Source organism: Narcine bancroftii, chromosome 2 (genome assembly GCF_036971445.1).
Source record: "Narcine bancroftii isolate sNarBan1 chromosome 2, sNarBan1.hap1, whole genome shotgun sequence".
NCBI classification, from domain to species: domain Eukaryota; kingdom Metazoa; phylum Chordata; class Chondrichthyes; order Torpediniformes; family Narcinidae; genus Narcine; species Narcine bancroftii.
The window spans coordinates 81,354,099-81,367,287 of record NC_091470.1 but is presented as its reverse complement, the minus strand read 5'-3'; the positions used below and the strand labels follow the sequence as shown (position 1 = coordinate 81,367,287).

Sequence of the window (13,189 nt, the reverse complement as noted above, 5' to 3'; positions counted from 1 at the left end):
AGGCCATGATACCATGTCACTTGTCATGAGCTAAAAACTGCAACCTACAAATAAAACTTGCAAATTTAAAATATTCTTTTCCACAGGCAAGCAACAAACGAGAGGGAGAAGGAAGTGGATCAATTTGCATGATTAAACCTGACCCAGCAGGTGAGACCACTATCAGTAGCACAGAGATTATGATTCTAGCTTCTAGTTCTTGGCCCATTCACACCAGGCTGTGTCAACTTTGGGGCAGCTAACCGCTAGGAGCTGGGCCGTAATGGTCGGTTTAATTAACCCAGGATCCACGCCAACAGAGTAACTTACACTTGCACACACGCATGTGGCAGATTTACAATTTACTAAGAAACTACACTGGAAACAATTAGCAGCTTAATGTTAATGTTTCAGGTTGGAGATGTTTCCTTCAAACTAAATGTTTCGATCTTCATGGATGCTGCCTGGCCTGGCTGTTTTCCACTTCTATTTCAAAGAGTTTTGTTTTTGGATTACAGAAAGGCACCTATAGCTGGTATATCAAGTTAATGCAAATCTTGAGCATTATGTTTTCATTGAGTTTTCAAGATCTGCAGAGTTCCTCTTGAAGTGCTTTTTTCTGGCTCTTAATTCCGGCATTTGCAATCTATCGTGTCTCCATGTTATCAGCAAATTCTGTTCATGAGTAAGATGTTCATCAAGCAAAATGTCTGTGACCCTGCAGTACTTTTATTTATTTGACGTGGTTCCAAAGTGATGTAAATTTAAGTCCTATTCAAAGACTTACTGTGGGTGCAGAAACTAAACATTTCAAATGTAAACATAATCAAACTGGTGAAATTTTTGATTATGTCCTATTAACTTGTTTTAAATGGCAATCATCATCTTGTATCTGTGAAGAAAAATGCTGCGTGTTTAAATGAAGATCTGGACTGAAGATGTAATTGATACTTTGGTCCATTATTCCAATTGAGTTGGATTACCAGAGGAATTACCCTATTTGACAGCAGAGAAGATCCACTTTTTTCCCCAAAATATCCCCTGGTCTTGTATTTGAAATTGATGCTGACAGTGGTCATCATCGCTGCATGGTTCAGTATCAGGGAGGGAGGGAGGGATCCCCCGCTGTCCGCCCGGTATTGCTGCCTGACCAGTGTATCAGTGAGGAAGGGATCCCCCGCTGTCCACCCCGATTTGCTGCCTGACCAATGTATCAGGGAGGGAGGAATCCCCCGCTGTCTGCCCGGTATTGCTGCTTGACCAATATATCAGGGAGAGAGGGATCCCCCGCTGTCCGCCCGGTATTGCTGCCTGACCAGTGTATCGGGGAGGAAGGGATCTCCCGCTGTCCACCCCGTATTGCTGCCTGACCAATGTATCAGGGAGGGAGGAATCCCCCGCTGTCTGCCCGGTATTGCTGCTTGACCGATATATCAGGGAGAGAGGGATCCCCCGCTGTCCGCCTGGTATTGCTGTCTGACCAGTGTATCAGGGAGGGAGGAATCCCCCACTGTCCGCCCAGTATTGCCACCTGACCAATGTATCAGGGAGGAAGGGATCCCCCACTGTCCACCTGGTATTGCTGCCTGACCAGTGTATCAGGGAGGGAGGAATCCTCCACTCTCCACTTGTCATTGCCGCGATGGCTGCTGAGCAGGCCGCTGGCTAATCATCCAGCTTCATGAAACCCACGGTGCTTCTGCAGCTGTCCAGAAAGCAGGCCTGCAGCTTTGCAGGCCACCTTCCCTCGGGTGGCTTGTACTTTCCAAAGCCACTGCTCACTTCCCTTGGTGAGAAGGCTGACCACGGCGGCTCCCACCAGCAGCGCAAGACTGTGCTTTCCGGAGCCACTGCCACTCACTTCCTCTGGTGAGAAGGCCGACCACGGCAGCCCCTGCCAGCGGCACAAGAGGTGCCCCGGGCCTTGGTGCTGGGCGGCCTGCCAAGGAGAAGCCGCACAACAAAGTGAGTGAGAACTTAATTAAAGACATTATGCTTACCCGTAAGTACACTAAAAACAATTCTTAATATTCCCTAATGAAATGGAGGGGGGGGTCATATATGGCTGTGGGTCTTGTATGCCATCAAATAAGGTAGTTTCTCGATGAAATAAAGTGTCAAGGGCAGACCAGTTGCAGCAGAGGTTAAAGAGCAGAAAAGCCAAAAGCATCGATTGTAGAAAACTGAGATAAAACACAAAACACTGGTACACAGCAGGTTAACCAGCTTCTCTGCAGAAGGAGACAGAAATAATGCTTTTGGCTGATGACTTTTCATCAGAATGAGGAAAGTTTAGAAATTCAACATGTTTTAAATTGAAGAGAAAGGGAAGGAGTGAAGAATGGAAAAGGAAGATCAGGATCTGAGAGGGATTGAATGATACAAGGGGTGGGTCCTAGTAGAGAGGGTGGTGGAGACTTGTTGCTCACAGCTGCTCTGTCTGAGGGGAGCAGAAGGAGATGAATAAGAACAGAGGGAAAAACACTCCATTTGCTGGAAATTGGAAATAAAAGAAAATGCTACAGATGATGCAACTTCTGTGAAGTTGCCGATGCTCAGGCAAATCTGATCTTTTCTCAGAACTGTGTTCTGGTACAAAGTTGAAACCCTGCTTGTCTTAAATTCAATGTTGAGTCTTGAAGGCTGTAACATGCCTAGTGGGAAGGGGAGAAGCTCCTTCATTCAGCCTGTGTTGAGTTTCCTTAAAACAGCGCAGGAGACCAATACTGATGAGGGTAGGCGGAGAATTCAAGGGTGACCTTGAGATCCTCGTCGCCTGTTACTTTAACCAGCCTTCCCATTTCACTCCCCTGTGATCATTCTCCTGCAGGCAGATGAACTGCAATAAACAAGTCTTCATCACCCTCTCTCAGCCAGCACTTCCATTGCTTGTGCCATTCTGAATCCCTTGATCCCAACCCTGGCTCAGGCACTCCCTTGGTTCTCTCTGGCCTATCAGAATCAGGTTTATTGTCATGATCGTGCGTCTCCTCGGTAACTCAAAAATAGCTCTTTTTCTAACTTCCACTAACTGCGATTAAAAAATCATTCACCCAAAATGCACCTGCTGCCAGACCCACTGAGTAGTTTCAATGTTTTCTGTTTATTTCAGAAATTATAGATTGTTCATATGTTCCTTGTAAATATTTAGTGAATTATAGTAAATTTCAAATTTCTTCACAGAGACAGAACGACCTGATGAATAGGATTTTATAGCATGTATAGGGAAGCGTGGTTAGCGCTACAGAATTACAGCACCAGCAAATCCAACATTGTCTGCATGTTCTCCCTGTGTCTGCATGGGTTTCCTTCCACCAAAATACTGTATGGAATATCTCATTTGGGTGGTGTGGGCTGGAAGGCCCTGTTACCAGGCTGTATCTATAAATTAAAATTAAACAGTGAAATCTCTGGAATTCTTTGCCCCAGGGGAGGTAGAGGAATAATCATTAGATATATTTAAGGTTGAGATAGTTAAATGCTTGAAAAATCAAGGAATTGATGGTCATGGGGAACTGATGAGGTCACCATAGATCCGCCATAATCCTTCAGGTGGCCGACTCCTGTTCCCACTTTTTTGTAATGGGGAGGAGCTAAGATGGTGCTGAAAAGAGTCATACCCCATTTTATCAAAACACTCTCTGAGGGTGCAGTTCCTTTGCTTATTCCTTGAAGGTCTCAAGCCCAAAACGTTGATAATATATCTGCCTCCGATGGACACTGCAAGACCAGTTGAATTCGTCCAAAATTTATGTTTTCCTTCAGTTGGCCCATTCAGCCTGTCCTTACTGTGTGACTTTCACTTCTCATTGTCTGCTGCCATCAATGCTAATTTGTTTTCATATCAATTTTAATCAGGCGTCTTGTGGAATTTTAATTAAATTCACCTTTGTAAAGCTGGTCACATTTGCAAACCACTGTTGGGTCTCACCTTGCCCACAGTGAATCTGTTCCCTTCCATCTTCTTCTGTAATCCAATGAAGTTTTGCCTCTTAATATTTTACCTTTCATGTCTTAAGATGATGCTGTTACTGTTGAAGAACTGTTAAGTTTTTGTTCTTTTCATATTTCTCATAAAAACTTTATTTATAACATGCAGTTTTATCTCAGAAAACATGCTTACCGTTTGATCACAGCAGCACAAGTGGATGAGGAAAGGATTTGAGGAAGATTTCCCTGTATGAACTGGAGATTGGAAAAATGAGATTTAATTTTAATTTAAATTTAGACAATTCAGCCCTACGAGTCCATGCTGCCCATTTTATACCCCATTAACCTACACCCCGGCACGTTTTTGAATGGTGGGAGGAAACTGGAACCCCCGGAGAAAATCCACGTAGACACAGGGAGAACATTCAAATTCCTTACAGACATCGCGGGATTCGAACCCAGGTCCGTCCTGATTGCTGGTGCTGTAAAGGCATTGCGCTAACTATTACGCCAACCGTGCCGCCCTTAAGGGGAGAGATTATCCATCAGATGCTATATTCTGATGCCTGGATATTGATCACTATCTACTTCCACAGATCCTGGCAGACCTAAGTTCTTCCCGTAGCTTATTTTGCTCTAGATTTCAGTATCTGCATTCACTTGTTTCAGTTAACAGCTCTGTATTTGTTTCCCTGACAGAGAATTTAACTGGAATGGTTGGCACTGCCCTGTACGTGAGCCCTGAGGTACAGGACAATGCAAAGGCCACCTACAATCAGGTAATACATTGTATATGTGTGTAAAGATCATTGACAATAATACTAAGAGGTGCCGATAGCTGCTTGTCACCTTGCGAGTGGCTTAAGCATCATTCTCCATGTTTGATATAATTATAGAATGACAGAGTGTATTTTTAATTTATTTTTGTCTTCTACCCTATTGCAGTGTGATTAGCTTGGCATTTGGAATATGTTGCAGTTGTGGTCAGTGCCACTTGGAAAGGAGCCTTTATATGGAGATGTACAAGCTATTCATGCTTTATTGATTATTGGAGATCTCGTTGTTCTTAGCTGAGTTTTGGAAATGTCCATTTCAAAGGCAACATTAAACTTGAACTAGGCTTGAGTTGCTTGGTCCTTTTAAAGCATCACCATCTGAGTTACATTAAACTAGCACAGGCTTATTCATTTAGTCATGAATCGAATTAATCAGGGCAGTAGAACTTGAGAGGAAAGTGCGATGGCTGATAATCTGCAATAAAATCAGCACACCTGACCCTGAGCCTTCTGCAAAGATTTAGATGCATGGAGCACATGGTGTGGTACATGTGTACTAATTTCAGTTTTCATTGAAAGGCAACGTTCACTAATAAATATAAGACCAGTTTGTTCAAATTCTCCATTTGAATCTTGATTATGGTTAGGCTTCGTAGATTGAACAACTGCCTTAGTCAGTTACTAAGTCAGTCCACAACAATTATTAGCTTGTAATTTGCAGATCCCTTGTCATGAAATCATTGTTGAAGACCAGCAAGTTGCTAACAAGACCATCATTCACTGCCCATCCTTAACTGCCCACAGAAAGGTACTGGTGAGATTTTGTTTTGAACTGCAGCAATCTTTCAGGTGAAGGTACTCCTGTAGCACTGTTGGGGAGTTCTGGGATTTACACATGGTGATTTTTAAAAAAAAATAAAGAACAGCCATATATTTGCAAGTTAGGATGAAGTGCAACTTTGAAGGGAATGTGCAGTGGTGGGGTTCCCATGCCCCTTTATTGTTCTTGAGGTCTCAGGTTTGGGATTGAGTAAAAATATACCCAAGTTTAAACACTACGGAGTGGTTGATGTGAACAGTGAATTGTGTTACTTGCCTCTGCATATGTGATGGTCCAACTGGTGGGAGTTGGCACCCTTGAACTTAAAAATGGGCCTTTGATGGTGATGTTGGAAGGAGGAGATATTAAAGGATAGGATTGCTGTGCCTAGCAAGGCTCATCAAAGGAAGCAGTCAGTGGAATCGCAGGACAAACAACATTATATATGTGTAAATGGCAAAATATACCACATTTTTAAAAGTTCCAAATTGCCTGTGTGATGTCCCATCTGTTGCTGTGTGTCAATGTTACTAAAATTCACTATCATCTCTTCCAGAAAGTGGATCTATTCAGTTTAGGGATCATTTTCTTTGAGATGTCGTATCATCCTATGCACACTGCTTCTGAGAGGATCGTTGTCCTCAGCAAGCTACGGATGGTAAGTTCTTCACCCTCCGTGGGGATGTGATAGATTCCATGTGAAGTGTCTGCTGGAGAGAAATAATCAGCTTTTTCAATTCCAATAAATCAGTCCAACTTTTAAATTCCAAGGTGATCAGTGGAATTCTACTGTAGAACCTGCAATGTTCACAATAGGTATTTAATGTGAATCCAAGTGTACTGAGCAAACTAGAGTCATTGAGGTGCACAGCACAGAAAAATGCTCTTCATCCCAATTTGTCCAACCAAGCTAGTCCTGTCTGTTCTTAGCCTGGATCCCTCCAACCCATTTTTTTATCCATTTTACAGTCTAAATGTCACAATTGTACCTGCCTTTCCAACTTCCTCTGGCAACTCATTCCATGCAACCTCCCATCTCTGTGTGAGAAGGTTGCCCCTCAGGTCCATTTTAAATCTTTAAACCTATGACTCCTTGTTTGGAACCCCTGCCCTGGGAACAAGACTAGTCATTCACTGTATCCATGCCCATCATGATTTTAGAAACCTCTAGAAGGCCACCTTTGAACTCTTAATGACATTGTTCCTATAGCTGGGTGACAAAGATAACATATAATACTTTAAAAGTGGCCTCATCAATGTTTTGTACAAATGTAATGTGACGTCCCAACTCCTGTATTCAATACCCTGAATGATCAAGGCAACGATGCCAAATGATTCTTCACCATCCTGCTTCCTGTGATAGCTGTAACCCTAGGACTCTGTTCTACAACATCCTCAGAATATAAATCATTGAGCATGGAACTTTGTAATTTTACATTACCCTCCATAATGTTTGAGACAAAAGTGTTTTTTTCCATTATATATCCCTGTGCTCCACAGTTTTACAATTCCCATGTGATTAAAGTGCCCACCGAAATTTAACACTACACTGTTCATCTGAGATTGAATATCTAACCCCAGTACCACAGGGGCGCAGAGTTCCGGCATAATAAAGAGCCACACATCAGCCAGGCAATGTCCCTGGAAATTTAAAGTAACTTTATACTTGTCCCGTACAGTTTTTGTAAGTTCACTACAAGCCATCGATATCTTTTGGTTCGCTGGATATCTCCGCAAATTTAAGGCTCTGGCCCTCGGGGCAGACTGGTCGATTATCAGCCACTCTGGCTTGAGGGCTGCATCCATTTCTGCTAATAAAATTGAAGTGCCAGTTGATGAAGTAGACAAAGACGATGTGGTCAAACAATAATCACGGCTTTTATTAGCAGAAACTCATGGTACAATAATGAAAGACAATAGATGCATATATAGTTATACCCAAGGGGAGTGTCCTTAACAGTAGAGATAATGCACAGCCAATGTTAGTACAGCAAGGCTCGCCAGAGAGGAGACAGGCAGCTTGGCAGACATTCGCCACAGGTACAAGCCCCCAAAACAAGCTAGAGCTGAAGATAGCTGCAGTAGAGAGGCCTGAGAAAATACTTATTTCACCAGAGAAAATACTTATTACCTGAATCATAGATTTCAAGCAGTCATTGCATGCAAGGGATATGCAAAAATGTACTAAACGTAACTGCTTTAATATACACACCATTGCTATGTCCCAAATATTATGGTGCCCTGAAATGAGGGGACCATGTATAAAATGTGCAGTAATTTCCACATGGTCAAACCAAAATATATACAAATAACCTTGAATAAAATCTAGAATGTGCACTTTAATTACATGGGCATTGATTGATTACAAATTTAAAACTATGGAGCACAGGGGCAAATAAAGGTTAAAAAGCTGTGTTTGTCCCAAACATTATGGAGGGCAATGTTAGATTTGTTTAATGTGCCAAATAGTGTTTTTAAAATTGTTATGCAATAATAATTGTTGCAAGATCTAATAACACAATTTTTATTGAAAAAATGTGACCCATTGTGTAGAAAAAAAAACTACTTAGTTGTGAATTTTCTACTCACTGCTGCATGTACAGTATGGAACTCCAGTTGATAGTTTTGTCTCCAGTCTGCTGAGCTGAAGTGAATTAATACCACACTGTGTCACAAGTTCATGAAAAAGAACAAGTCCCCTGGATCACTTGATCTCTATTGCCCAACCATCTTCCTGCTGATCTGAAGCTTTTCAAATCCAACTGCCTGAGTCACCTGACTCCAATTGCCAGGTGTAGCCTTCAGATAAAATCCTTGTTGAAGTCTGCTACATAAGCATTGGTGTTAAATTATCTCCCATTCAGAACTACTGATGGCTCTCTTTTGAGATCATAGGCTCAAGGAAAGGCACATTCATTCTTTATCTGACCTGACCTGCTTGGGGATCACTGCAAAAAGCAGAAAAACAACTCCTTTCATCATACTGGCATCTCTTACTTGAAAACTAAATTTCAAATTGCAGCAGTATTTAGGGGCAAGTGCAGGCAGCAAATCTTCCTGGGGTATGGGCCTGACCAGGTGTATCCTAGAATGTTTTGAGAAGCTGGAGGAGAGGTTGCCAGTGCTCAGGCAAAGATACATGCGTCTTCGTTAGCCACAGATGAAGTACCGGAAGACTGGAGGGTGGCTAATGTTGTGCCTTTATTTAGGAATGGCAGCAGGGATAAGCCAAGGGAACCAGGCTGCCGAGCCTTAAATCAGAGATGGGAAAATTAATGGAAAGGATTATTTATTTCCACGAAAGGCAAATATTGATTTGTGATGGTCAGCACGTAATCGATGAAGTTTTTTTTTGAGAAGTTGACCAAGAATGTTGATGATGGCAGGATGAGTTTTTCAGTTGGAAGCCTGTGGCCACCATTTTGCAGCAGGATAAATGTTGGGCATTTGTCATTTATTCATGATTTGGATGAGAATGTAGATGGCTTGTTTGATAAGTTTGCAGGTGACACCAACACTGTAGGATAGTGGACAATGAAGAAGGTTATCTAAGATTATATTTGCATATTGATTAGCAGGGAAAGTGGGCAAAGAAATGGTGGATGGAATTTTAACTTCGACAAATGTAGTGATGCACCAGAGCAGGCCATGCACAGTAAATAGCAAGGCCCTGGAGATTCTTGTTGAATAGGGAGACCTTGGGCTGCAGATACATGGTTCCTTGAAAATAGCCACCCAGGTAGACATGATGGTAAAAAAAGGTACATACCATACTTGATTTCATTGGCAGTATTGGCATGTTGTGTTACAATTTTAAAGAAAGTTTTTTAGGCCACACTTGGAGTACTTAGAGTTATGAAAAGATTAGATTGCCGCACTACAAGAAGGATGTAATTCATTTAGAGATGATGCATAAAAGATTCAGAAGGATATTGCGTGGACTGGAGTGCTTGTGATATAAGAGAATGGATAAGCTGGGTCTGTTTTTCTTGGAGCAGAGGAGGTATATAAGGTTACAGATTGAGCAGACATTCAGGTAAAGGTCTAAAACAGGGGTGTCAAACTCAAATTCACGGAGGTCCAAAATTAAAAACTTGGACTAAGTCGAGGGCCGAACTAAATATTTATTGAAAATTTTCAACAACATCTGCATGTTTTCTCTTCTTTCAACATATGTAATGTTAAACTTTTTCTTATTAAAATAAATGTTTAATAATAGTTTTGGATAAACTCTTTCCAGAAGCATTAACAAATGAGAAATAAAATATTCAATAAATAATATTTCTCCATAGAGGATTTGTCAAATGTTGCTGGTGTGTTGTGGAATAGTAAAATCTGAGGGCTATTGAGAATGTGGGAGAATAACATGATTCCTGAAACAATCAAATGGGTGACTAATTGTGGGCATGAACTCTAGCAGGGTTATTTGCCATGCCCGTTTTCCATTGGTACAGATATCCTTTGATTTACACACTTTTCAAGTTTGATGCCTAATGAGCTTGTATCCAGGTGCAGGACCATTTTTAACCAGGAATATATTTATCACTGTGACATGAAACTATTGGAAGATCGTTTTATCCTGAGATGAAAGTTCATAATCCTTACTCAGGCCTGTGTGCGGGAGGGCGGGGTTTGCGGGCGATCGGGTTGGACAACGACAGTGCGGGGGCATCGGCTCTCGCTGCAGGTCGGCGGATCAGCGGCCCCGTCACCGTGAGTCGCGGGTCGTCCTGCGGCAGGGAGGGGGAGTGGGCAACGGTCCTGGCGAGGTCAGGCCCGAGGCCTCCGGTTTCGGGTGCTGGGAAGCGACCTTGGCTTCCCCTGACACCGGCCAGGCCCCAAAACCAGAGTCCACAGTGAGACCCTGCAACGTAAACAGAGGAGGTGGGGGCGATTAGCGGGCTGACGCCAATGCATTCTGGGATTTATAGTATTAGCTGTGCATATGCTATATTGGCGCCGCGGCCAGCGGGCCACCTCTAATACATTTTTGAAATGATCTTGCGGGCCAAATATAATTATATCGCGGGCCAAATTTGGCCCGCGGGCCAGAGTTTGACATGTGTGGTCTAAAACAAGAGGGGATAAGTTCAAGCAGAACAAGTAGCGATTTGAGGGATAGATTTTTCACAGACTGTTGGTGTCTGAAATGAGCTGCCAGAGCAGGAGGTGAAAGCAGGAACAGTTAACATTTAAGAGGGTTCTGGACAGATACTTGATTGAGCAGGGGGGTAGAGGGATATGGAATTAATGTAGGCAAATGGGATGTATAAACAGGCATTATGGCCTAGACATGATAGGCTGAAGCTCTGCTTCTATACGATATTAGTCTGACTACGTGGAGCATAAGGATATGACAAGAAATAGGAGGGGAGGGGAGGACCATTCAAGCCAGCTCCATTGTTTAATACATTTATGGTTCATCTGATGATTGGTCTTGTTGCCATTTTCCTCCCCTGCTCCCTAAAAGATTTGATTTTCCCATGCCCAATAATCTATCTACCTCAGCCTTGCTAACTCTGCATCCCTCTGTGAAACAATTCCATATGTTCACCATTGACTGAAAGAAAAATAATTCTCTTTGTGTCTAACTTAAATGGACAATCTTTTACCCTGCAACCATTCCCAAGTTTGAGATTCCCCTGCAATCTCTTTCCATCTCAAAATCTTGTTTCATTTTTTAAAACTGCAGCATTATTGGATCCAGTCATTTCAATTTCTTCTCCTAAAATGATCCTTTCCTCTCAGAAATTTTATCTGCCTCTTTTTAAATTAAGAGATCAGAACTTTGTCATACTTCAGGACTTTTTCGTTTGTTCTCCAACCCCCTTTCAGAAAGTCTAATGTTCCATGGTTTTTCTAATGACCTGCTGTTTGTGGATATTAATTTCCAGAATTAGGATACCCAGATCATTGAACATCAGTTTTCATTACTCTCACACCTTTTAAATAACATTCTTTCTGCCAAGGTGGATAGCCTTATGTTTCCCATAATTGCGTGCCCATTTACCAGAAATTTCCCACCCATTTCAATGTCTTTGCTCTTTTGCAGATACTTTTTATGGTCGGCTCTTGACTTACTTGTCGATGCCTGTTTATGTGGCAGATTTGGATAGAATGCACTTGGTCCCTTCAACTAAATCATTAATTGAGGCAGCAGTACTGATCCATGTGGTACCTCAATGGTTCCAGCTTGTTAACCTACTCTGTTTTCTGTCAGTTAACAATATCTGCAATGATAATGTGTACCTTCAATTCTACGAGCCCTTATAAACTACAGTACAGGACAGGAATTGGTCTACATATCTGCGATAAACAGGATGCTTTATTTATACTAAAACTTTGCTACATGCACATGATCCCTTCATTCTCTGTATATTCAGGTGTCTCTCTCTAGAAGCCTCTTAAATGCTACCATCATATCAGCTTCCTCTATTTACTGTGGAGAATTATATTTATTCTGTGTTACATCATTGAACGCCTTTTGGAAATTGAAATATTTAGTGAATTCACAGGTTTCTACTCAGTAGCCCTACTAGTTACTTCAAAAACGTTATGAAATTTGCCAAAACCCAATCTCTCTCATAAAATCTCCATGTTTGCTCAATCATTCTTTTTTTTTTCCCTCTTGTGTTGCTACTTCCTTAATAATGGACTCCATCCAGTATTTCCTTGCCATCAGATGTCAGGTTAATCTGCCCATGGCTACATAGCCTTTGACTGCTGCTTTTATTGAGGTGTTATTTTTGCAATGTTACCAATTTATATCTGCCTTCAGGACCAAGAAATTCATCATCTTTAGTTCCAATAGTGTACCTAATGCATTTTGTCTATTGATTCCTCTTTTCTCTCCTTTATGTACCCAGATTTCTTGGATGTTTTTGCCTGCCTTTACTATCCTCATTGATCTTTAGAGTGGTAGATAGTAAAGGCAGGCAAAAACATTAAGAAATCTGGATATATAAAGGAGGGAAGAATGTAATGCCTCTTTTATTTCTTTATTCCACATTATTAATTGCCCTACTATTCCAAGATTCAACTCTTTCTCTCTGTATGCATGGTTGAGGTACTTGTACAATCTGTTTTATATTTTTTGCTAATTTACTAAAGTATTCTGTTCGCTTCCTCTTTTTAGTTATCCATCAATGGTCTCCAAAATTTTCGGTCCTTGCCATTTTTCATTCAGTGTTCTAGATCTTTGATTCCTTTTCTATATTTTCACCTCTTTCACTAAATCAAATAGCCTTATATGCCCTCTTATAGGGACTGTGCATCAAGAAGTTGGAAATTAAATGTTAGTCAAATGAAGCTATGTTGCTCGATAACCAACTGAGATTTTTTTTTCTGTCCTAGCCAACTATTGAATTCCCTGAAGATTTTGATGAAGAAAAATGTTCAAAACAGGTATGTTCTTCAATTATAGCCAGGGGATGTGTTCACCTGAGGATTGCGTGGCAGACAGATTTTATTTCCAAAGATGGATTGATTTATCAATAGGGAATCCGAACTAGTAGTACAAGTAAGTTCTTTGAGTCTGGGAATGAGGCACCGTTCATTGTCCTAGAGTTGTTGAGTTTTACAGCACAGAAAAAGGCCTTTTGGCCCAGCTGCCCTATGCTCACCAATTGACTACCCAAGCCAGTCCCATTTGCCTGATTTTGACCCATATTCCTCTGAACCTTTC

At 41.6% G+C, this 13,189-nt stretch overlaps 1 protein-coding gene across 5 annotated transcripts in view; it reads left to right on the top strand.

The window, feature by feature from the left end:
• Positions 1–13,189, top strand: part of eif2ak4 (eukaryotic translation initiation factor 2 alpha kinase 4) — a 147,936-nt gene that overhangs the window by 91,782 nt on the left and 42,965 nt on the right. For all 5 annotated transcript variants that reach the window (XM_069917246.1, XM_069917245.1, XM_069917244.1 and 2 more), the window contains 4 exons: positions 87–150; positions 4,609–4,688; positions 6,062–6,163; positions 12,859–12,909. In XM_069917246.1, the coding sequence (XP_069773347.1) occupies positions 87–150; positions 4,609–4,688; positions 6,062–6,163; positions 12,859–12,909 (297 nt within the window). The remainder of the gene's footprint in view (positions 1–86; positions 151–4,608; positions 4,689–6,061; positions 6,164–12,858; positions 12,910–13,189) is intronic.